General features: G+C 40.5%; 1 protein-coding gene across 4 annotated transcripts in view; it reads left to right on the forward strand.

Annotated features, from left to right (window-relative positions):
* Window positions 1-22,108, forward strand: part of LOC133765850 (probable ATP-dependent RNA helicase DDX60) — a 172,896-nt gene that overhangs the window by 61,723 nt on the left and 89,065 nt on the right. For all 4 annotated transcript variants that reach the window (XM_062199408.1, XM_062199407.1, XM_062199409.1 and 1 more), the window contains exons 18-23: window positions 533-785; window positions 1,797-1,960; window positions 5,502-5,657; window positions 6,771-6,920; window positions 8,080-8,199; window positions 9,083-9,178. In XM_062199408.1, coding sequence (XP_062055392.1) covers window positions 533-785; window positions 1,797-1,960; window positions 5,502-5,657; window positions 6,771-6,920; window positions 8,080-8,199; window positions 9,083-9,178 — 939 coding nt within the window. The remainder of the gene's footprint in view (window positions 1-532; window positions 786-1,796; window positions 1,961-5,501; window positions 5,658-6,770; window positions 6,921-8,079; window positions 8,200-9,082; window positions 9,179-22,108) is intronic.

Raw genomic sequence — 22,108 nt, forward strand, 5'->3', positions numbered from 1 at the left:
AATGGCCATGGTGGCATTTCCCATTGCAAGCAGTATTCCAGCTATTGCAATTTTAGGTCTGATTTTTGTCTATTCATAACTGCTTTCATCATATCCTGTTCTCTTGGCTACCACTGCACAAGAGTTGTATTTGATTTATATACAGTGCAATGTGTCACACCCCAGGGAGTTTTTGTAATTGAACCAGTTGGCCTGGTCATATAAAAGATACTTATCCTAATTGGACCTTTGTTGGGTGTTTCTTAGACTCAGCACAGATTTGGACTGCCAAACACTGGCTTTTAGTATAATGGGCTAAGGGATTAACAGCTGAGAAGATAGAAAAAAGGAATAGCCAATTACCGTCTTTGTGTATAAAAAAAGATATTTACATTTAATTCTTTGCAACACCAAAGGTCCAATTTGATATCCTTAAGTGCTCTGAATGCTAAGCTAATAATCCGAGATATTAAATATTTCCTTCCAAATATAAAAAGTATTAATCTGGAAACAATTGCTTTTATGTTTATTTAATTTTATTTCTATTTTTTAGAAGAAAACTGCAGAAAAACTTATTGAAGAAAATCAAAAGAGACAACTAGCTAAACTAGAGAGAAAGGAGGAAGAGAGATGGAATAATTTGTCTCTCTCTATTGAAAAAGAAATTAAAGAGAATCTTCACTCTGGAATCAAAAGACTAGAAGATTTTCTCCAGATATGTGCTGTTAAATCTGTAAAATTTATTGCAGAAATGGTTGGATTGGATGCCTGTTTCAAATTATGGAAAGAATGCTGTCTAAAACCAGGTATATAAGGACATCAATTTTAGAAGTTTCTTGAAATCAGAGATTAATAAGGACAGCAAAAGAGCTGGCATTGATTCTTCTGCGATTATGGAACTCTTTTGAAGTCTTAGAAATTAGAAGGATTTCCTCTTGTTGGATCCACAGTTGTTTGTGTGTGAAAGGCATTGGTGGAAAGAGTCAATTCAAAAGTCAATGCAGCAGACAGTTTTCATAGCCAGCCATTGGTCAAATACCATACACACACACACACACACAATTGTTAAATTCTCACAATTCTTTGGGGTAGGCTTCCTATCTTGATATAATACGTAAGGCCCTAGGAGAACCAATTATGTGCCTGAATGTCAGTGACACAGCAACATTTTTAATGAAAGTCTACTTCACTCTATATGCACAAATTGAATAAGTAATAAATTGGGATATAACCACAGTGTTGTGGCTGAAGGCCAGAGAATGAGCAATTTTGATTGGAGATAAGATAAAAAATATTTATCTCTTAGTTGTGGTCACATAAAAGTAATTATTAGAAGAGTAATAAAAGAGTATAGAATGGTCATGTTCTTAGAAAATTATTGTATCATTTTATGTAGATTATTTTGTTTAATCTTGATAATAGCCATGTGAGGTGGGCCCTGTGCTTAATATCTCCATTATAGAGAGAAAGAAAACAAGGCTGAGAGAAGTACTTTGCCATGTTTCTATGTCAGAAACAGGTGCGTTAATTTGCATTTCAGGTATGTGATGAATTTTGTGAATATGTGCCCTGTAGTTTTTGTCAAAGCAGGCATCCTGTTTTTTGCTTGCTAAGTCTAGCAGCACTTTTAGAATCTAAGAGCCCACACTTTTAATTGTCATGCAGAACTAGGAGTTAGGAGTTCTTTGATTATTGTGAGTGGTTCATGTGAATATGCTTTCTTTAAAATCTTAAAATTAAGTCAGCGCTGGGGTAGAGTGCGGGTTGTTATCACTCTCTTGCTTCACTTAGGTCATGCAATTGTTTTACTTCAACAGAAGCAGAATCCAAAGATATAAATGTGGTAATTCAGATGATGAAGAGGATTCACATACTGCACGAGAAATACTCAGAGTTGTTACAGAAAACACACAGGCAAAAATTAGCCAAATATCTAAAATATATCGGTTTTGACAACTTGGCACACACGTTATGTCCTCAGGTAAATGCCACGGAAGATATTACTTGACATTATTGTGAGTGTGTATGTGTGCGTTTGTGTGTGTCTGTGAAATATTTTATGGGATATATTGAGAATCAATACCTGTCACCAGAACTGTATATTCTGAATATATTGAGAATCAGTATACATTAGATTAAGCTAATAGTTCAGTTAACCATGCATTGTTCTGTGTAGACACAGGTCTAATGTCTATGACTGTGTATTTTTCTAGGAATCATATTTATCCACACAGCTGACTTCCCATCTTACCCAGGACACCAGGGCTATACGCGTCGGGTCCCTAGTTACCTCTGTTACTATTTCCAAGTGGATTGTGTTGAGTGCAGAGAACTGCGTTTGCCGCAGAGTTTTGCGGCAGCTGTTTTCAGTAGTTCATCCCCTCAGCTCATAGCCGGGCTGCTGCTTTTCCCTGTGCCTGTGCCAGATGAATGCAACGCTGTGGCGAGTCTTCACTGGAGAACATCCAGTATTGTGTAGCCGTTCTTCCACTCTTCTCCCTACCCAGGAAGCCACTAAGACATGTCCTTATTTCTCTCTCTTTTTGTTTTTTAAATTTTAAGGTATACAAATTTTGTGTATTTCACATATACAGATTTAGGAACATAGTGATACTATACCCTCCTTCCCACCCATGCTCCAACTGTTCTTCCTCCTCCCTTTCATGTTCCCACTCTCAACTTTTACAATGATATATTTTCAGTTTACTTTAAACTCCTAAGATTAACCCTGCTACACTAAATAGTTCAACAAATAGTATGAAGGAAAAAAAAAAAACACTGTCCCTTAACAGTAGAGACAAGGGCTGTAAATTTTGTAAAAAATCTCAAAATGTCAATTTAATTCCAATACATTACATTTTAAGTACTCTATGAGTTACTACAGATCAGGAAAAACATATGGTATCTGTCTTTTTGGGACTGGCTTACTTCACTAAGTGTAATGGTTTCCAGTTGCATCCATTTTGTTGCAAAAGACAAGATTTCATTTTTTTTTTATCACTGAGTAGTACTCCATAGTGTATATAAACCATAATTTCTTTATCTAGTCATCAGTTGTTGGACAACTGGGTTGATTTTGTAGCTTGGCTATTGTGAATTGAGCTGCAAAGAACTGGGGTTACAGATAACTCTTTCACATATGTCATTATCTGAATTTTTTTGTTTGTATTTTATTTATATGTTCATTGTTTCAAAAATTTGTGTGCAAATTTCATAGAAGTGGAACACTTTTTGGTCAAGGTTCTTGTCATGCCTTATATTTAGTTAACTTTTAGAAGAGAATAAATCTTCCATACACTGATTCACTCCCATAATAGTTGTAAAGCTAGGCCTGGGCTAAGGTGAAGCCAGGAGCCAGGAACTCTATTCTGGTTTCCAATGTGGATCACAGATTCCTGAATGCTGCCTTCCCAGGTGCATTAGCAGAGAGATGGGACTGGAATGTGGATGCTGACCTTGCCGGTGGGAGATTAACCCCTTGAGCCACAATGCTGGCCCCAGAAAAAAATTGTAGATCAAAATATCTCTTCAAGGGGCCAGTGCTGTGGTATAGAGGGTTAAGCCACCACCTGCAGTGCCAGCATCCCATAGGGGCGCTGGTTCAAGACCCGGCTGCTCCACTTTCAATCCAGCTCTCTGCTATGGCCTGGGAAAGCAATGGAAGATGGCCCAAGCTCCTGGGTCCTGGCTTCGGATAAGCACAGCTCTAGCCATTGTGCCCAATTGGGGAGTGAGCCAGCGGATGGAATACCTCTCTGTCTCTACTTCTGCCTTTCTCTCTCTGTAAGTCTGCCTTTCAAATAAATAAATAAATCTTTTAAAAAAAATCTTCAAGTAATGCCTTCAAAATAGTGTATTTAGAAATTATGAAGACATGCTTGGGGTACTGCATGGTCTTAGAGTGGAGATATTTCTGTAAGTAGAGAAATATAAGGATGTGGGAAAAGATACCAGCTCAGGGTGAGAAGCCAAAAAGAGGAGACATAGGTAGCTTTCCACTTTCTGTGCCAAATCTCCCCATTTTAGGCTTTCTGACTTTCCTTAGGCTTCATTGGGACCCCCGTCTTTGCTAGGTTAGCCTTGCTGGGAATCTCAGCAGGGCCTGTGACCCCTTCCTTGGTGTATCTCGCTCTGCTCATCTCAGGAATACTTTCAACCAGTCTTTGGTGATTCTGTAGATTCACTAAGGGTTTGAGGTCAGGTTTCCTATCACGCAAACATGGAAGGAGCCCTACATCTCTATTCCCCAAGTGCCACAGACAAAATTTAACTATCCCATCTAATAAGTCTTCTATCAGGAAGACTGACATATTTTACAAGGCCTTTGAAGCCATGAGGATAGAGAAACTAATTTCATTGGAGAGAATTATCTTAATGTAGGATGTGAACATCAAGAGTGGAAATTATGAGTCTGTCGCACGAATCTCTTCCTTTGGTTATTCTATTCCTACCTTATGTTGCACAGGTGTAGGGTTTGTCTGAAGGGAGGAGAGCTGTTCCTCACTTCTTTAAGAGACTTGGGGACCTATAAGCGCTAGGAAAGCAACTCTCTCTCTAAAAAAATAAAACAAACAAAAAAAAAACCTTGATGGTGATGATCAGAACAGGAATCTAGCTATTTCCAACAGCTGTAGATTTGAAATAGGATATTTGCTTAAACATTGAATGACCAAAACTGCTGTTACTTTTTAATTTCTTAAATGAGAAAGTAACTAAATTTTAAAAAGCTTGTTTTTAAACATTTTCAATTAATGTTTTTGGCAATTTTTAAATGAAGTCTTCTCTGCTCCAAGCCATCATTGTATCCAAACATGTCTTGGTGTTGATTGACAACCAGAACACTTTGGCACGGAAGTTTTATGTTTTCCATGCATGGCTAATATGATCATAATCCAGTTTTGTCAGAACTCCAAGAATGGAGGCTCAGCCAAGCACGTGAATTTCCTGTGATGTTGAGGCCCTGTAGTAAGAGCTGTTGACCCATTGGGTGGAATTCTCTGAGTAAAATAGTTTGACTTGTAAGATGATAGGTACTTATTATATAGATCTTTACAGAAATTTATTTTTACCAAAGATGCCTTTTTAAGGTCAGAAAAAAAAATTCCTTAAAGGAAATACAGTTTTAGTGTGTGTATGTGTGCATGAGTGTGTGTGTGTAATAATTGTGGAACAGTTATCAAAGATTTTACTAATTTGTAACAAAAGATCAATTTCATATTGTCTTTTACTTATATGCCATGGAAAATGATCTTGCCATAAAAATATTTAAAAAATTATACTGAATATAGCCTCAGTGTTCCCTGTGCCATTGTAATGATATATTAAGTTGAGTGGCACTTTTACCCTCTGGTAACTCCAACATTGGGTTATCCAGTTTTAAGATTTGCAGCTTATTGAAAGAACATGAAACAATAATCTCATTGAGGCAAAGCAAAGTACAACAGGATTGGGAATGATTTCTGCACGCCCAGGTTAAGAACTGTAAAGTCGTACAAAGGTCTAATGCACCATACTTGTTTTAGGAGAAGGAGTCAGGTGCTGAGAAGGATATTTATAAATACTCAGTTCACATGGGAGCAGCTCGGTTTCAGTTAACGCACATGGGCCCTTACTTGTTTCGAGAAGAAAGAAGTGATCCAGATCCCCGGGTGCATCATTTTATACCAGACACATGGCAGGTATTTCTCTAAAAGATCTGTCATATGGAAAGGCAAAGACGCTTTGGTAAACTGTGTGTTCAGAGCTCATTGTGTGCGACAAATTTTGAAAATGCCTGTTGTTCTAGAAAGTGACTTAATGACAAGAGAAGTAAATCGTGTCTTGGCCCAATAGATAAAGCAATGCAGTGAAGAGTCAGTTGAGTGACAGATACACTGGTTCTCTTAAATGGAGTGTGGGAAGCAATGCATTGAGAAGCAGCAGTTTGACCTGGTTGTGAAGCCATTGGTCAGGACGCCGCGTCTCAAACCATAGTGCTTGGGTGTCACATGCAGCTCCTGACTCCAGCTCTTGCTAACGCACGCTAGGAGGCAGCAGTGAAAGCTCAAGTGATTGGGATCCTGCCATGCACAGGGGAGACCTGGATTGAGTTCCCAGTTTCTAGGCATTTGGGGAGTGAACCAGCAGATGGGACCTGTCTTTGTCTATCTGTGTCTCTGCCCCTCAAATGAAAAAACAAAAGCAAAAACAAAACAAACAAGAACCCAGCTATACACTCCAATTCTGTGCAGCCACTTAATTCACATAACAAAATAGGTGCCTGATGTATAATTGGCAAAAATATACTGTTTTTTTTTTTTTTCAAAGTAGTGTTGCTTTTGGGTTGTCCAATTGTTCAACCACAGAGTCACTCATAATACATCATGATATGTCACGGATCCTATTATGTATTTGCATACATTTTTTGAAAAACTGCCTTTCCACACCTTAATCATTCACTGACCATAATTAATGAAACATGCAAATAAAAAGAGCAGCAGGTTTTGGTAATTCTGTATCAGCATGAGGTTTCCCTAATCTATGAACTAAAAGAACTCCAAGAGCCAGGCTACAGACCCGTGGCACTGTCCTCTGCTGTATTAGAGGGTTTTTCATCTAAGTTTCAGTAAGGACTTTCCTGTCTCCAGTGATTTGGGTTATTTGCACATAGCCGGAAGTGGTGATTCCTGCCATCTTGAGCACTAGCAGGTCTCAGAACTGTAAACACTAGTCTAAGAGCTAGTTGAAGCTAACTTAAAAATGGACAGTAAAGGTGCATTTTCCAATGAAAGGTGATTTTTTTTGCCCTTCAGAGGGAACTCCTGGATGTCGTAGATAACAATGAGTCGGCTGTGATTGTTGCTCCAACCTCATCAGGGAAAACCTACGCCTCCTACTACTGCATGGGGAAAGTCCTACAGGAGAGCAATGATGGAGTGGTCGTGTACGTTGCACCCACAAAGGTATCGTGCCCTGCGACACTGCGCTGTTCTAGGGATGTTCCTCTGCTGTAGCTGTGTGTCCCACCTGGTAGTGCCCAGCCTCCAGTGTCACACAGTCGTGGACTTGGGTGCTCATGTGCTGTGTGACCTTGGCCAGTTTCCTGGCATGTTTTCCACCTGCAAGGAGACCCAGCACCACTTACTTTGTGCTGTTGTTCCGAGCATGACCTGAGACGAGGCACACCAAGCATCCAGTGTACTGTCTGGGCATGAATAATGATGCGTAAATGGTGCCATTCACAAGCATTTGTTTATTCGTGTTCTCTCATAAATCTCCCTAGGGCCAGCACTTGTGAAAGACAGGGCTGGACACTTCTGAGTCTTGTCAATGGGAACCATTTGGTGTTGGTGCCAGGCTTGTGTACTTAAGAGAGGACAGACAAGTTCATGAGAGAGAGAGAGACACAGAGAGAGAGAGGGCGAGAGAGAGAGGGAGCAAGAGAGAGAGAGAGAGAGGCGCTTCTCCCCTGTTTTACCAGCTCTGCGGTTGGGCAGGTGCCTGATGGAAGAGCCCTGGATTCTTACAGGGGCCGTGGGTTTCTTCCTTTGCAGCAGCCTGGGTGAAGTAGAGTTAAATGGCTCTTGCTGAAATAAAATATGTTCTTTTTGTCTTGAAAGGGGTTTTGGGGTACGCTCCTTCCTCTCACTTTCCCTAGCAAAATACTTAATTCCCAGGCTTACGGCTGCACTGCGAGGAAGCCAGTGTGGGGAGGGGCCCTGTGTCCCACAAGCCACATCCTTCACTGATGAGGACGTGGAAGTTTAGTGAGCTTCAGCGCTGTACCCATTACTGTGCAGCGTTGTAAAATACAGGCGCCGTCTGATTTTACCTGTGTCAGCACATATCACACTGACGGGACGAGGAACCACTGTTTGTGTTTTTGTTGCTGGCTGTCCCATCAACAGGCACTGCATTGCATTGTGTAACATTTAGAAAACTTAAATGGAATCGGTGGAAGGATTTGCTGTGAGGTATTGCCTTATTAGGACAGAACTGTTACCAGTTCGGTACTGCATTGTTGCGTATCAGTGGTTCAGACGTGGGTTTACTTGAACCAGTTTTTTCAGCGTTGTTGATAATTTACTGAGTAGCCGCTCACTCTGTCTTTTGTGACTCCAGGCTCTGGTTAACCAAGTGGTGGGAACTGTCTACAATTTGTTTACTAAAGCACTGCCGAAAGGCTCAGTGGTGTGTGGAGTTTTCACAAGGGATTACCGCCATGACACCTTGAACTGTCAGGTACGTCACAGCTGTCCGTGTGATGAGTCGTAGTGTGAATGTGGCTCTCTGGGAGACACGGTGGGGTTTTAATGGGGTAACATGAAACCCACAGCTACCCTGATAGATGTATTGGGCTAGATAGTTTGTGTAATTTTTCTTATCTAAGAATTTGATCACTGATGATATTTTAATTCAGTATTAATTATTAAATGTTTACATTACATAAATGATACGTAAAGAGAATGCGTTACTTTTCTGAAATTTTAACCTCAGGAAGCAACTTCCTCTTTAGTAGTGATGGTTACAGGGCATGGTGACTTTTGTATTCCCAGAATACTGTGCCAGAGATATTTCTTTTTTTTTTTTTTAAAGATTTATTTATTTATTTGAAAGAGTTCTACAGAAAGAGAAGGAGAGGCAGAGAGAGAGAGAGAGGTCATCCATCTGCTGGTTTGCTCCCCAACTGGCCGTAATGGCTGGAGCTGTGGTGATCCGAAGCCAGGAGCCAGGAGCTTCTTCCTGGTCTCCCACATGGGTACAGGGGTCCAAGCACTTGGGCCATCTTCTACTGCTTCCCCAAGCCATAGCAGAGAGCTGAATCAGAAGTGGAGCAGCTGGGACTAGAACATGGGATGCTGGTACTGCAGGCAGCGGCTTTACCTGCTACATCACAGCACCAGCCTCAAGAGAATGTTTCTTAATGAAATAAACTTAACTGTTTTTGAGTGTATCAGTGGCAGCATATGTGGGGATCAGTTGTACATATTCATTTTACTTTTACATTAATGAAATATTTTTTTGAACATGGAAATGTAAGATGGGTATAGTGTGTCATAAAATTTCTTATTAATGTTTGGAAATTAAAACAGCTTTTCTTTTTTTTTTTTTAAAAAAAAACCAGATATTAGTAACAGTGCCTCAGTGTTTGGAAATACTCTTGCTATCACCTCATTATCAGAAATGGACAGAAAGAATACGATATGTCATATTTGATGAGGTATGTTGCTTTTTATTCCTTTTATCTCAACAGAATATTTTATGTCAACCAAGACCACATGTACCGTATGTACTTTAATAAAGATGGCATTCATATGGTTAGTTACTAAAATAAATATAAGTTGTTTATAGAAGGGTTTACCGATAAGATCTGGGAGAGTTGAGGCTGGGTTAAATCTACATGCAGAATATAGGTGGTAGGTGTTGGGTACCGTGATTTGGATGCCACTTGATATGCTTGTCTCATATCAGAGTGCCTGGTTCGAGTCCTCACTCCATTCCGAAGTCCATCTTCCTGCTAAAGCCCCCACCCTACGAGGCAGCTGCTGATGGCTCAGGTACATGGGTCCCTCTCCCTGATGAGAGAGACCTGGATTGAGTTTCAGGCTCCTGGCTTTGGCCTGGCCCAGCTGTGGCTTTTGCAGGCATTTTAGGAGTGAAACAACAGATGGAAGATCACTCTCTCTCTCTCTCCCTTTCAAATTAATAACATAAAGAAATAATTTTTATAAAAGAATATATAATGGTGGCAGAGAAAACTGTTGGACACACCAATAACTAATAGAAAAGACTTTCTGATTTTTTATTAGGCAAAGAAATTTATCTGAGTGAACAAACTACCTTTTTTTAAAAAAAAGGTTTTATTTATTTATTTGAGAGGTACAGTTACAGACAGTGAGAGGGAGAGACAGAGAAAAAGGTCTTCTTTCCATTGGTTCATTCCCAAAATGGCTGCAATGGCTGGAGCTGTGTGATCCGAAGCCAGGAGCCAGGTGCTTCTTCCTGGTCTCCCAGACACGTGCAGGGGCCCAAGCACTTTGGCCATCTTCTACTGCTTTCACAGGCCATAGCAGAGAGCTGAATCAGAAGTGGAGCAGCTGGGACTAGAACTGGCACATATATGGGATGCCAGCACTGCAGGCAGAGGATTAACCTATTGCACTGTGGCACTGGCCCAATAAACTACCTTTTTTTTTTTTAAAAAAAAAGATTTATATATTTGAAAGTCAGAGTTACACAGAGAGAGGAGAGGCAGAGGCAGAGAGAGAGAAGGTCATCCATCCAATGGTTGATTCCCCAATTGGCCGCAATGGCCGGAGATGTGCCAATCTGAAGCCAGGAGCCAGGAGCCTCCTCCGAGTCTCCCACTTGGGTGCAGGGGTCCAAGGACTTGGGCCATCTTCTACTGCTCTCCCAGGCCATAGCAGAGAGTTGGATCAGAAGAGGAGCAGCCGGGACTCAAAGCAGCGCCCATATGGGATGCCAGCGCTTCAGGCCAGGGAGTTAACACTCTGTGCCACAACACTGGCCCCAAACTACCTTTTTAAAGAAAAGATTTACTTGTTTGGCCAGTGCTATGGTGCAGCGGGTTAAGGCCCTGGCCTGAGGTGCCGGCATGCCACGTGGGTGCTGGTTTGAGGCCCAGCTGCTACACTTCTATTCCGGCTCTCTGTTGTGGCTTGGGAAAGTGATGGAAGATGCCCCAAGTCCTTAGGCCCCTTTACTCGCATGGGAAACCTGGAAGAGGCTCCTGGCTCCTGGCTTCAGATTGGCATGGCTCCGGCCATTGCGGCCATTTGGGTGTGAACCATCGAATGGAGGACCTCTCTCTCTGCTTCTCCTCTCTCTGTGTAACTCTGACTTTCAAATAAATAAATAAATCTTAAAAAAAAAGAAAAAAATGAAAAGAAAAGATTTACTTGTTTATTTGACAGGAAGAGTCAGAGAGGGAGCAACAGAGAGATCTTTTATCTGGTTTACTCCCCAAGTAACTGCAAGGCTAGGGCAGGGCCAGGTTGAAGCCTGAACCCAGGAACTCCATCTGGGTCTCCTACATGAGTGGCAAGGGCCCAAGTCCATGGGTCATCTGCTGCTGCCTTCCCAGGCACATTGGCAGTGAGCTGCATTGGAAGCCAAGAGCCAGGACTTGAAGTGGTGCTTTATTGTGGGCTGCCAGTGTCCCAGGTGGTAGCTTAACCCATTGTGCTTCAGTTCTGGCCCCAGAACTAATTTGTTTTGTAGGTACTTTTCTCTTCACCTGTCACCAGGTATGTACAGGGCAAGATTAGTCATATTTGCTCTATTGCCGATTTAACTTCCAGTTAGCACTATTTTGATGCAAACTAATGGGAAGGAAATAAGAAGCAAACTACAAATGGGCAAACCAAACAAGCAAATTTAAAATAGGGAGGCTGCAGAATTAGGAAGATGACTTGTAATTTGAATTCAGTTGTTTTTTTTTTTTTTAACACATGCACAAGCACTGAAGTTTATACATAAAGTACTGCTTTAGGAACCGTTCTTTCTTTTAATAATTCAGTTTAGAATGACTTTTTGTTTTCATCATGATTTATTTTGTGTCTAGGAGTTATCTAGCAACACATTTCTTAATTTCTAAACCTTTTTTTGTTTCAGTATTTAAGTTTTACAAGTTCCATGCATTTCATATATACAGATTTAGCAACATAGCAGCACTTCTCCCTTGCCCCTCCTACCCATCCACTCTTAGTTTTTACAAAGGTCTGTTTGCCGTTTACTTGATGATCATGTAGTTAATTCTACACTAAGTTAAATATTTCACCAAATAGTATGGAGAAAAACAAAAAGAAAAAAAGCCCGAAAAGCACTGTTTCTGAATGGAAGAGACAAGGCTATAAACAATCATCAAGTCTCAAAATGTCTATTTCTCTCTAATACATTACATTTCAGGTGCTCTGTTAGTTACCTCAGATCAGGGAAGACATATAATATCAGTTTTTTGGGACTGCCATATTTCACTAAGTATAGTGGTTCTAGTTGTGTCTACTTTGTTGCAAAAGACAAGATTTCATTTTTTTTTTACAGCTGAGTAGTAATCCATAGTGTATGTGTACCATACTTTCTTTATCCAGTCAACAGATGATGGACATCTAGGTTGACTCCATATCTTAGCTATTGTGAATTGTGCTGCAATGAACATGGGGGTACCGATAACTCTTTGATATGCTGATTTTATTTCCCTTAGGTTAATTCTCAAGGGGGATGGCTGGGCCATATGGTAGGTCTATATTTAGATTTATGAGGTATCTCTATACTGTCTTCCACAGTGGCTGCACCAGTTTACATTCCCACCAACAGTGGACCCAGGGTATCTTTTCCCCTACATATTGCCAGCATTTCTTGTTTGTTGATTTCTGTATGAGAGCCATTCTATCCAGGGGTGAGGTGAAGCCTCATTGTGGTTTTGATTTGCCTTTCCCTGATGGCTAGTGATCTTGAGCAGTTTTTCATGTGTCTGTTGGCCATTTGAATTTCCTCTCTTAAAAAATGCCTATTCACATCCTTTCCCATTTCTTAGTTGGATTGTTTTTTTTTAATTGAAATTCTTGAGCTCTTTATAGATTCTGGATGTTAACGCTTTATCAGCTGTGTAGTTTGTAGAAATTTTTTCCGATTCTGTCAGTTGCCTCTTCACTTTGCTGAGTGTTTCTTTTGTAGTGCAGAGGCTTCTCAGTTTGATGTAATCCCATTTGTCAATGTTGGCATTGATTGACTGTGCTTCTGGGTTTTTTCCAAGAACTCTTTGCCTATCCCAATGTCTTGCAGTTTCTCCAGTGCTCTCTAGTAATTTCATGGTATCAGATCTTAGATTTAGGCTTTTGATCCACTTTGAATGGATTTTTGTGTGAGGTAGAAGGTAGAGGTCTAGTTTCCTACTTCTACCTATGGAGATCCAGTTTCCCAAGCACCATTTGTTAAAAGAGACTGTCCTTGCTCCAAGGATTGGTTTTAGCTCCTTTGTCAAAGATAAGTTGGTTGTAGGTGCATGGACTGATTTAGCAAATTTCTATTCTGTTCCATTAGTGTACAAGTCTCGTTTTGTGCAAGTACCAGGCTTTTTTGATTATGTATGTATGTATGTAGTATGTCCTTTTTTTTTTAAGTAGCCAGACCATTTTTTGTACTTGGTACATTTTCTTTTTTCTTTCTTTCTTTCTTTTTTTTTTTTTTTGACAGGCAGAGTTAGACAGTGTGAGAGAGAGAGAGAGACAGAGAGAAAGGTTTTCCTTTTTCTGTTGGTTCAACCCCCAAGTGGCTGCTACAGCTGATGCGTTGTGGCCAGCGTGCTGTGCCGATCCAAAGCCAGGAGCCGGGTACTTCCTCCTGGTCTCCCATGAGGGTGCAGGGCCCAAGCACCTAGGCCATCCTCCACTGCACTCCCAGGCCATAGCAGAGAGCTGGACTGGAAGAGGAGCAACCAGGACTAGTAACTGGTGCCCCAAACAAGACTAGAACCCAGTGTACCAGTGCTGCAGGCAGAGGATTAGCCTAGTGAGCCGTGGCGTCAGCCCTGTAGTATGTCTTATAGTCAGGTATTGTGATGCCTCCAGCTTTTTTTTTTTTTGTATAAGAATGCTGTATTATTTGGGGTCTCTTGTGTATCCATGTGAATTTCAGCATCATTTTTTTCTAGAGCTGCAAAGAATGTCATTGATATTTTGATTGGGATCACAGTGAATCTGTAAATTGCTTTTGGTAGTAAGGAAATTTTGATTATGTTGATTCTTCTAATCCAAGAACATGGAGGATTTTCTCCCCATTTTTATTGTCCTCTTCTATTTCTTTCTTTAGTGTTTTGTAATTTAAATCATAGAGTTCTTTGACAACCTTGGTTAACTTTTTTCCAAGATATTTGATTCTTTTTGGAGGTACTGTGAATGGGACTGATATTAGAAATTCTTTTCCAGCTGTGACATTGCCTGTGTATACAAAGGCTATTGACTTTTTCTTTGGTAAAGCAGCAGGATATAAAATCAGCAAACTCTTTTATGAGTTCCAATAGTCTCTTTGTGGAGTCTTGGATTCCCTATATGTACCATATTTAGGATCATGTCATCAGCAAATAGGGATAATTTGATTTCCTCCTTTCCAATTTGTATCCCTTTGATTTCTTTTTCTTGCCTAGTGCCTCTGGCTAAAATTTCCAGAACTATATTAAGTAGCAGTGGTGAGAGTGAGCATCCTTGTGTGGTTCTGGATCTTCGAGAGAATGCTTCCAGCTTTTCTCTATTCAATAGGATACTGGCCATGGGTTTGTCATAAATTTCCTTGATTGTGTTGAGGATTGTTTTATCTGTACCCGATTTGCTTAAGGTTTTCATCATGAAAGGATGTTGTATACTATCAAATGCTTTCTTTGTGTCTATTGAGATAACTATATGGTTTTTGTTTTCATTTTTTAATGTGATGTATCACATTTATTGACTTGTCAGTGTTGCATACCAGGGATAAATCCCACTTTGTCCGGGTGGATGATGTTTCTGATGTGTGGTTGGATTTGATTGGCTAACATTTTGTTGAGGATTTTTGCATCTATGTTCATCGGTGCTATTGGTCTGTAGTTCTCTTTCTCTGTTGCATCTTATTCTGGCTAAGGAATTAATATGATGCAGGATTCATTGAAGGAGTTGGGAGGATTCCCTCCCTTTCAGTTTTTTTGAATAGCTTAAGAAAATTGGAGTTAGTCCTTTTTAAATGTCTGATAGAATTCAGCAGTGAACCCATCTGGTCCTGCACTTTTCTTTGTTGGGAGGGACTTTATTTCTGATTCAGTTTCTTCTTGGTTATGGGTATGCTTAGGTTCTCTGTGTCTTCATGACTCAATTAGGTAGTTGCATGTGTCCAGGACTCTGTCCATTGCATCTAGGTTTCCCACCATGTTGGCATACAGCTCTTTGTAGTGATTCCTGATTATTCTTTTTATGTCTGTGGTGTCTGTTGTTACATTTCCTTTTTCATCTCTGGTATTTATTGATTTGGGTCTTTTTTTTTTTTTTGGTTAGTTGCACCAATGGTCTATCAACTTTGTTTATTTTTTCAAAAAACAGCTCTTTGTTATGCTGATCTTTTGTATTGTTTTTTGGTTTCATTTTTAAAATTTCTTCTCATTTTTTTCTCTAATTTTAATTATTTGTTTCCTTCTACTAGTTTTAGGTTTGGTTTGCTGTTGTTTTTCTAGATCCTTGAGATGGAATGAAAGTTCATTTATTTGGTGCCTTTCCAGTTTCTTGATGTAGGCACCAATTGCTATCAATTTTCCTGTTAACACTGCTTTTGCTGTATCCCACAAATTTTGGTATGTTGCATTGTTGTCTTCATTTGTTTCCAGAAATTTTGTGATTTCTCTTTTGATTTCTTCTATGACCCACTGTTCATTCAGGAACATGTTGTTCATTCTCCATGTGTTTTCATATAATGTAGAGATTCTTGAGTTGTTGCCTTTCAGTTTCATTGCATTGTGGTCCAAGAAGATGTATGATATGATTTGGTTTGTTTGAATTTGCTGAGACTTGCTTTATGGCCTAGTATGTGGTCAATCCTAGAGGAAGTTCCATGTGCCAGGTAGAATAATATGTACTCTGTGGCTGTAGGGTGGAAGGCTCTGTAGATAGCTAATAGGTCTATTTTGTCTATGGTATTGATTAACTCTGTTATTTCTTTTTTGATATTCTGCCTCATTGATCTGTCCATTGCTCAAAGTGGGGTATTGAAATCCCCCATTACTATTGTATTTGAATCTATATCTCCCTTCACATTTCTTTTAAATAACCAGGTGCCCTGTTATTATGTGCATATACATTTATAATAGTCACATCTTCCTGTTGAATTGATCCTTTAATCATTGTATAGTGCCATTCTTTATCTCTCTTAATAGTTTTTGTGTTAAAGTTTATTTTGTCTGATATTAGGATGGCCACACCAGCTCTTTTTTGGTTTCTGTTAGCGTGGAATTTCTTGTTTCATCCTTTCACTTTCAGTCTGCATGCATCTTTGTTGGAAAGATATATTTCTTATAGGTAGCAAGTAGATGGATTTTCTTTTTTAATCCATTCAGCCAGTCTGTGTCTTTTAATTGGTGAGTTCAGGCCATTTACATTCACCATGAGTATTGTTAAGTACCGACTTTGCCCTGCCATGTTTCCATAAATAGTTCTGTTTTTGTATTTTGTTTGTACTTTTGCTGGGTCATTTTCTGCATTCAACTACTTTTGTAGGGATGTTCCTGTTTCTTGTTTTTGTGTGTAGCACATCATTGAACATCTTTTTAGGGCTGTGCAGGTAGTTAGAAATTCTTTGAATTTCTGTTTGTTGTGGAAGATCCTTATTTTTCCTTCATTCATAAATGAGAGCTTTGCAGGGTACAGTATTCTGGGTTGACAATTTTTTTCCCTTAGGACGTGGAGTATGTCTTCCATTCTCTCCTTGTCTTTAGGGTTTGTGATGAGAAGTTGGAAGTGAGTCTAATTGGGTTTCCTCTGAGTGTGATTTGTCTTTCTCTCCTACAGGAGAGATCTTTTGTTTATGCATTACCGAGGAGAGCTATGCTACAATGTGTCAAGATGCAGATCTTTTCTCTTCCTGTCTGTTGGGAATTCTGTGTACTTCCTGTACTTGGATGTCTCTTTCTCCAGATTGCAGAAGTTCTCTGTTATTATTTCATTAAGAAGGCCTTCTAATTCTTTCTCTCCATGCCTTCTGACAGTCCTAGGATCTGTGTGTTGGGTTGTTTGATAGAATCTTGTATATCTCCTACCATGTTTTTCAGTTTCCTAATTTCTTCTTCTTGTGTTTGGTCTGACCTTATTATTTCCAGAAAACTGTCTTCTAGTCTGATATTCTTTTTTCTGTCTCACTTATTCTATTGTTAAGACTTTCCACTGCATTTTTTATTTGAACTATGGAATTCTTCATTTCTAGTATTTCATTCTAACTTCTCTTTTTTTAAACTTTTATTTAATAAATATAAATTTCCAAAGTACTTCCCTCCCACCTGCAACCCTCCCATTTCCCACTCCCTCTCCCATTCCATTCGCATCAAGATTCATTTTCAATTATCATTATGTACAGAAGATCAATTTAGTATATATTAAGTAAAGATTTTAACAGTTTGCACCCACACAGAAACACAAAATGTAAAGTACTGTTTGAGTACAAGTTATAGCATTAATTTGCATAGTATAATACATTAAGGATAGAGATCCTACATGGGGAGTAAGTGCACAGTGACTCCTGTTGTTGACTTAACAATTGACACTCTTGTTAATGGCATCAGTAATCACCCTAGGCTCTTATCATGGGTTGCCAAGGCTATGGAAGCCTTTGAGTTCACCAACTCCAATCTTATTTAGACAAGGTCATACTGACTTCTCTTTAATATCTCAATTTCTTGGGAACACTTTTCATTTAGATTGTGAGTTTATTTCTGATTGCTTCTAAGTAATCTGGTGATTAATTTTCTGAATTCCATATCTGGCATAACCTCAGTCTCTTCTTCAGCTTCTATTATTGAAGAGTTGTAGTGTTCCTTTGGGGGGGACTCATATTGTCTTCCTTATCCTTATTAAGGTTTTTTCTTTTTTTCTTTTTCTTTTTTTTTTTCATTTCTGGTTGCTTTTCTCTTTAATATGTGTCTTGGTGCTTGTGGTGATGTAACCCGTGAATGGCAGGATTCTTGTCTTCATAAGAAAGAATTCAGGCGTGAGACAGAGTAGTGGAAAAGTAAAATAGCAAAGTTTATTAGGGAAGGGACATCCGTAAGAACGGATGGGCACCTCTCCAGACAGGACCTGAGAGAGAGTGCCCAGTCGCTTGGACTGGGGGGGAGGGAACAAGGTTATATTGTTGAGTGGAGAGATTACACCTGGCCAGGCAGGCGGGCGGCTCAGCAGAGAGGCAGAGGGCTGAGCGCACCGTCCGGTGGAGGCTGGGGGTTTTTAACGAGATGAGTATTTGTCTTCACACATCTCCTCCTGAAACAAAGGATTTTATGGATGCAAATATTAAGAAGCTCCTATCTGAGTTTTCCTCTGAAGGTATCAGACAGGAGGCAGCCTAGCTGGCGCCATCCTATCCCAGGATCTGGAGCAGGGTGTTTAAAATGCAGATACTGGGCTGCGATTGTGGAAGATTGTCAGGCAGAAGGGGCGGGGACCCCCACCTGGCAGATTATCGGGTAGGAAGGGGCAGAGTAGGATGCAAACACTGGGCTGCCCCTGAAACGTTATCGGGATGACTTTGAGATGCAGATGCATATGCTGGACATAGATGTCTTCTCTTTAAGCCTTTGTGTCATACACACATAAGCTCATATCTGACTTCCTACCTAACAGTGAGATTTCCCACTGCTATGAGCTGCTATGTGTCTGTGCGTTGCAAATGGAAGCACGCAGGGCCTCCTCCAGGAGTCCTCCTGTTCACTTCTTGATCTTGATGGGGGCAGGTACGAGAGCTCTGATGCACTAAGCCCTGCCTTCTGGGGTTGGGCTTGCTTCTCACTTGTGCATGGAATGAGCCTGAGATTTCGATATTTAGGACTTCTCCTTGTTGTACAGCCTGCTGGTGGTGATGGGGAAATTACTCTGGAATGTTGTGATCCTGTTCCTGGGGTCTTGTGAAGTGGCCCCCCCAATTGATGGGCATGAGCATGAGCAGCAAAGGCAGCAGCCCCCTGCTTACATTTGAAGATGTAAACAAACAATATGGCTTCTCCCAGCAGGCTGCAGGTCTGGTTGTGGGGCAGGGGAGACATGGATGGTAGGGGGTGCCCAACCTCTCCATTTGTTCCCCTGTTCTTCCAGCTTGGAACTTCAAACACAGTTCGCCAGGCTCCTCCGCCCACTTCTACCTGCAGCTCCGTGGACTCGAGACCTCGTGTCTCACCTGGTCTGCTGGGGGTGGGGGTGGTGTCAGTCTCGAGGTTCGGTTTCTCCACTGCTCTTCCACCACTTTTTGCTCCCTCAGTGTGGGCCTGCTCAGTCTCTGTTGGACTCCTGGGCTTCTCTGCAGGAAATTCTCATGGCTCTGTCACCACTGGCTATATCCCCTTTCCTTATTAGCTATTTTGCCCTGTGTGACTCGTCCTGTTGCCTTGGTCTGACACCCCCCCCTTTAGATCCATTAACATTTCTTTAAATAACCAGGTGACCTGTAACTAGGTGCATGTACATTTACAACAGTCACCTCTTCCTGTTGAATTGATCCCTTAATCGTTACATGGTGCCCTTGTTTGTCTTTTTCAGCAGTTTTCACGTTGAAGTTTATTTTGTCTGATATTAGGGTGGTATACCAGTTCTTTTTTGGTTTCTGTTTGCATGGAGTATCTTTTTCCATCCTTTCACTTTCAGTCTGTTTGTATCTTTGTTGGTGAGAGGTGTTTCTTGTAGGCAGCAAATAGATGAGTCTTGTTTTTTAATCCATTCAGCCAGTCTGGTTTTTACTGGAGAAGTGAAGCCATTTACATTCAACATGACTATTGATAAGTAACAACTTGGCTCTGCCATTTTTCCATAATATTCCCATTGTTTACTTTGGATTTCTTTTGTACTTTTACTGGAGGATTTTCTGCCTTTATGTTCTTTCATAATGATGGCTATCTGTCTGTGTTTCTGTGTGTAGCACAGAATATTTTCTTCAAATAATACCAGCTTTGATTTTTTCTTTAGAATTTTTGTATATTTCCCTCTTTCTTTTCGCATTGTATTAGGACAGGGGTGCCTAGATAATTCTTATTTTCTGGTTTTAATGGAAACTTGGGGCATAATGAACCACAGCAGTTTGGTAGGCTTTCAAGTTGTGTAGTCAACTCTTGTTACTCCTGGTATTTATTCTCTACAAAGTTGCCGTGAATATTGAATTACTGAAAGCTGCAGTTCTCTGGTTAGGAGATATATATATATATATTTGGTCAAAACTGAAGTGCTGGACTGACATTGTGGTGTAGCAGGTTAAGCCACTGCCTGTGACACCCACATCTCTTATCTGAGTGCTGGTTCCAGTCCCGACTGCTCTGCTTCAGGTCCAGCTCCCTGCTAATGCACCTGGGAAAGCAGCTCTAGAAGGTGGCCCAAGTCCTGGACCCCTGCCTCCCACCTGGGCTACCCAGGTAGATTCCAGGCTCCTGGCTTTGGTCTGAATCAGGCCTGACTGTTGTGTCCATTTGAGAAGTGAATCAATGGATGGAGTCATTCTTTCTCTCTCTCTCTCTCTCTCACTCTTGCGCTCTCTTCCCCCCATCCCTATCATTCTGCCTTTCGGTTTGATAAAATAAATATTTAAGAAAATCCTGAGTATAATTTGTATTATAGATTTGTTTGCCAATGTCCTTGGGAAGTAACCCTAATTCTAACGCTAACCCTAAACCTATTTAGGTTGGGGTTAGGGTTTCAGCATTGAAAACCTATTCTATATATTCTTTTCCTGTAGCGCCGAGGAGCTGTTTTAAACACTGTTCTGCTCCCCGTGATCTGCAGTTGTCTCCTCTGTCAGCCAGCACTACTCTCAGGAGAGAGCTGGCCACTCTGCTGCTTTCTCAATGTTCTGTTATTATCAGGTATCACCTGATGAACCCGCACAGCTGCTTTTTTCATCCTTTGCATCGCTTCACCCCATAGAGTGGATGTGGCTTGAACATTTTCCAGGCAGCCCCCTGTACACATCAACGGATGCTCTGTTCTTTCTGATGTGCTGTATTATTAATTTATTAACATAAAACTCCTGGCCAGCAACCGTGCAGCTCATGCCTCTAGCACACCTATTTTCTCCAAATACTTCACTTTGCATTTGTGTACTTTTTTGTGTGTGTGCATAGGAAACCAATCAGTATTTTACCATTATTCTCAAGGCCATTTTTACTTTTTCAGAAATCTGAGGCTGCTGGTTTTTAAAAATACTTTATTTATTTGAAAGGCAGAGTTATGGGTCCTGGGGAGTAGGAGAGGGAGAGGGGGAGAGAGAGAGAGAGAAAGAGAGAGTGGAGAAAGAGAGAGACTCTTCCATTTGCTGGTTCACTCTGAATGGCTACAGCAGTTTCTTTCTTTCCTTTTTTTTTTTTTTTTGCTTGGGGACATTTTAAATGGTAAAATCCCCAACAAACACTATCAAAATTGCAAAAACAATGGCACTTATAATAGACAACAAAAAGAACATATATTTAATGTATGAGTACTAAAAGAAGAAGGCATTATGTGAAATTCTATGATCTCTATTAGGATTATACATCCTAGTGATTCTGATTTTTTTTTCTTTCCACACATGTCTGCAAAACACCATAAAAGCACTACAAGTATTGATTTTAGGGCTATAAACGATTTTAGCAAGTAGATATATTTGTAAATACAGAATCCATGAATAATGAGGATTGGCTGTATGGTAAGATAGTTAAAAGTTGTCTACCAGGAAATAAAATAGTCTTGAATAAAATGTCCAATACTTTTAAACAGCACTGGGTGGTCCGCGATCATTTAATTTTAAATGTAAAGGCACAGATAGGTAGGGAGAGCTATGCCCTGTGAATATAAACAGAAAGCTGGAGTGGCTGTGTTAACTTTGACAAAGACTTTAGAGCCAATAACTTTATTGTGGCTAAATTCCTATTAAGGTGAAGGAGTGAGATCTCCAGTGTGTATGCACCAAGCACGTGTTAAAGTCAGCCAGAAAAGGAGTGTGAAGGCTGACAGGTGCACCCGGTGGGGCGCCATCAGCAACCGACTGAGTCAGCAGAAAGGAAGTCGGTGAGGACACTGAACGGAGCAGCACTGTCAGTAAACCAGACGTCACGGACGCCTGTGGAGCAGTTCATGCAACAGCAGCCGAACACACGTGGACTGTTCACCACATTCTGGACCGTAAAATACACCTTCACAAACTGAAAGTAATGGAAACCATACAGCATGGGCTCTCAGAACACACTGAAGCAGAGCTAGAAATCTAAACAGAAAGAAAGCTGGAGACGCCCCAGAAGACGCGCAGACCAAACCGCAGACTTCTTAGTAACAAATGGAGCAATCGGAAGATCTCAAGAGAATTTAAAAGTTTTTCAATGAAAACACAGCTGATCAAAATTCTTGAGAAATAGTGAATACAATGCTCAGGGAATGTCTATCATACTGAGTTA

Source organism: Lepus europaeus, chromosome 8, assembly GCF_033115175.1.
Source record: "Lepus europaeus isolate LE1 chromosome 8, mLepTim1.pri, whole genome shotgun sequence".
Classification (NCBI taxonomy): domain Eukaryota; kingdom Metazoa; phylum Chordata; class Mammalia; order Lagomorpha; family Leporidae; genus Lepus; species Lepus europaeus.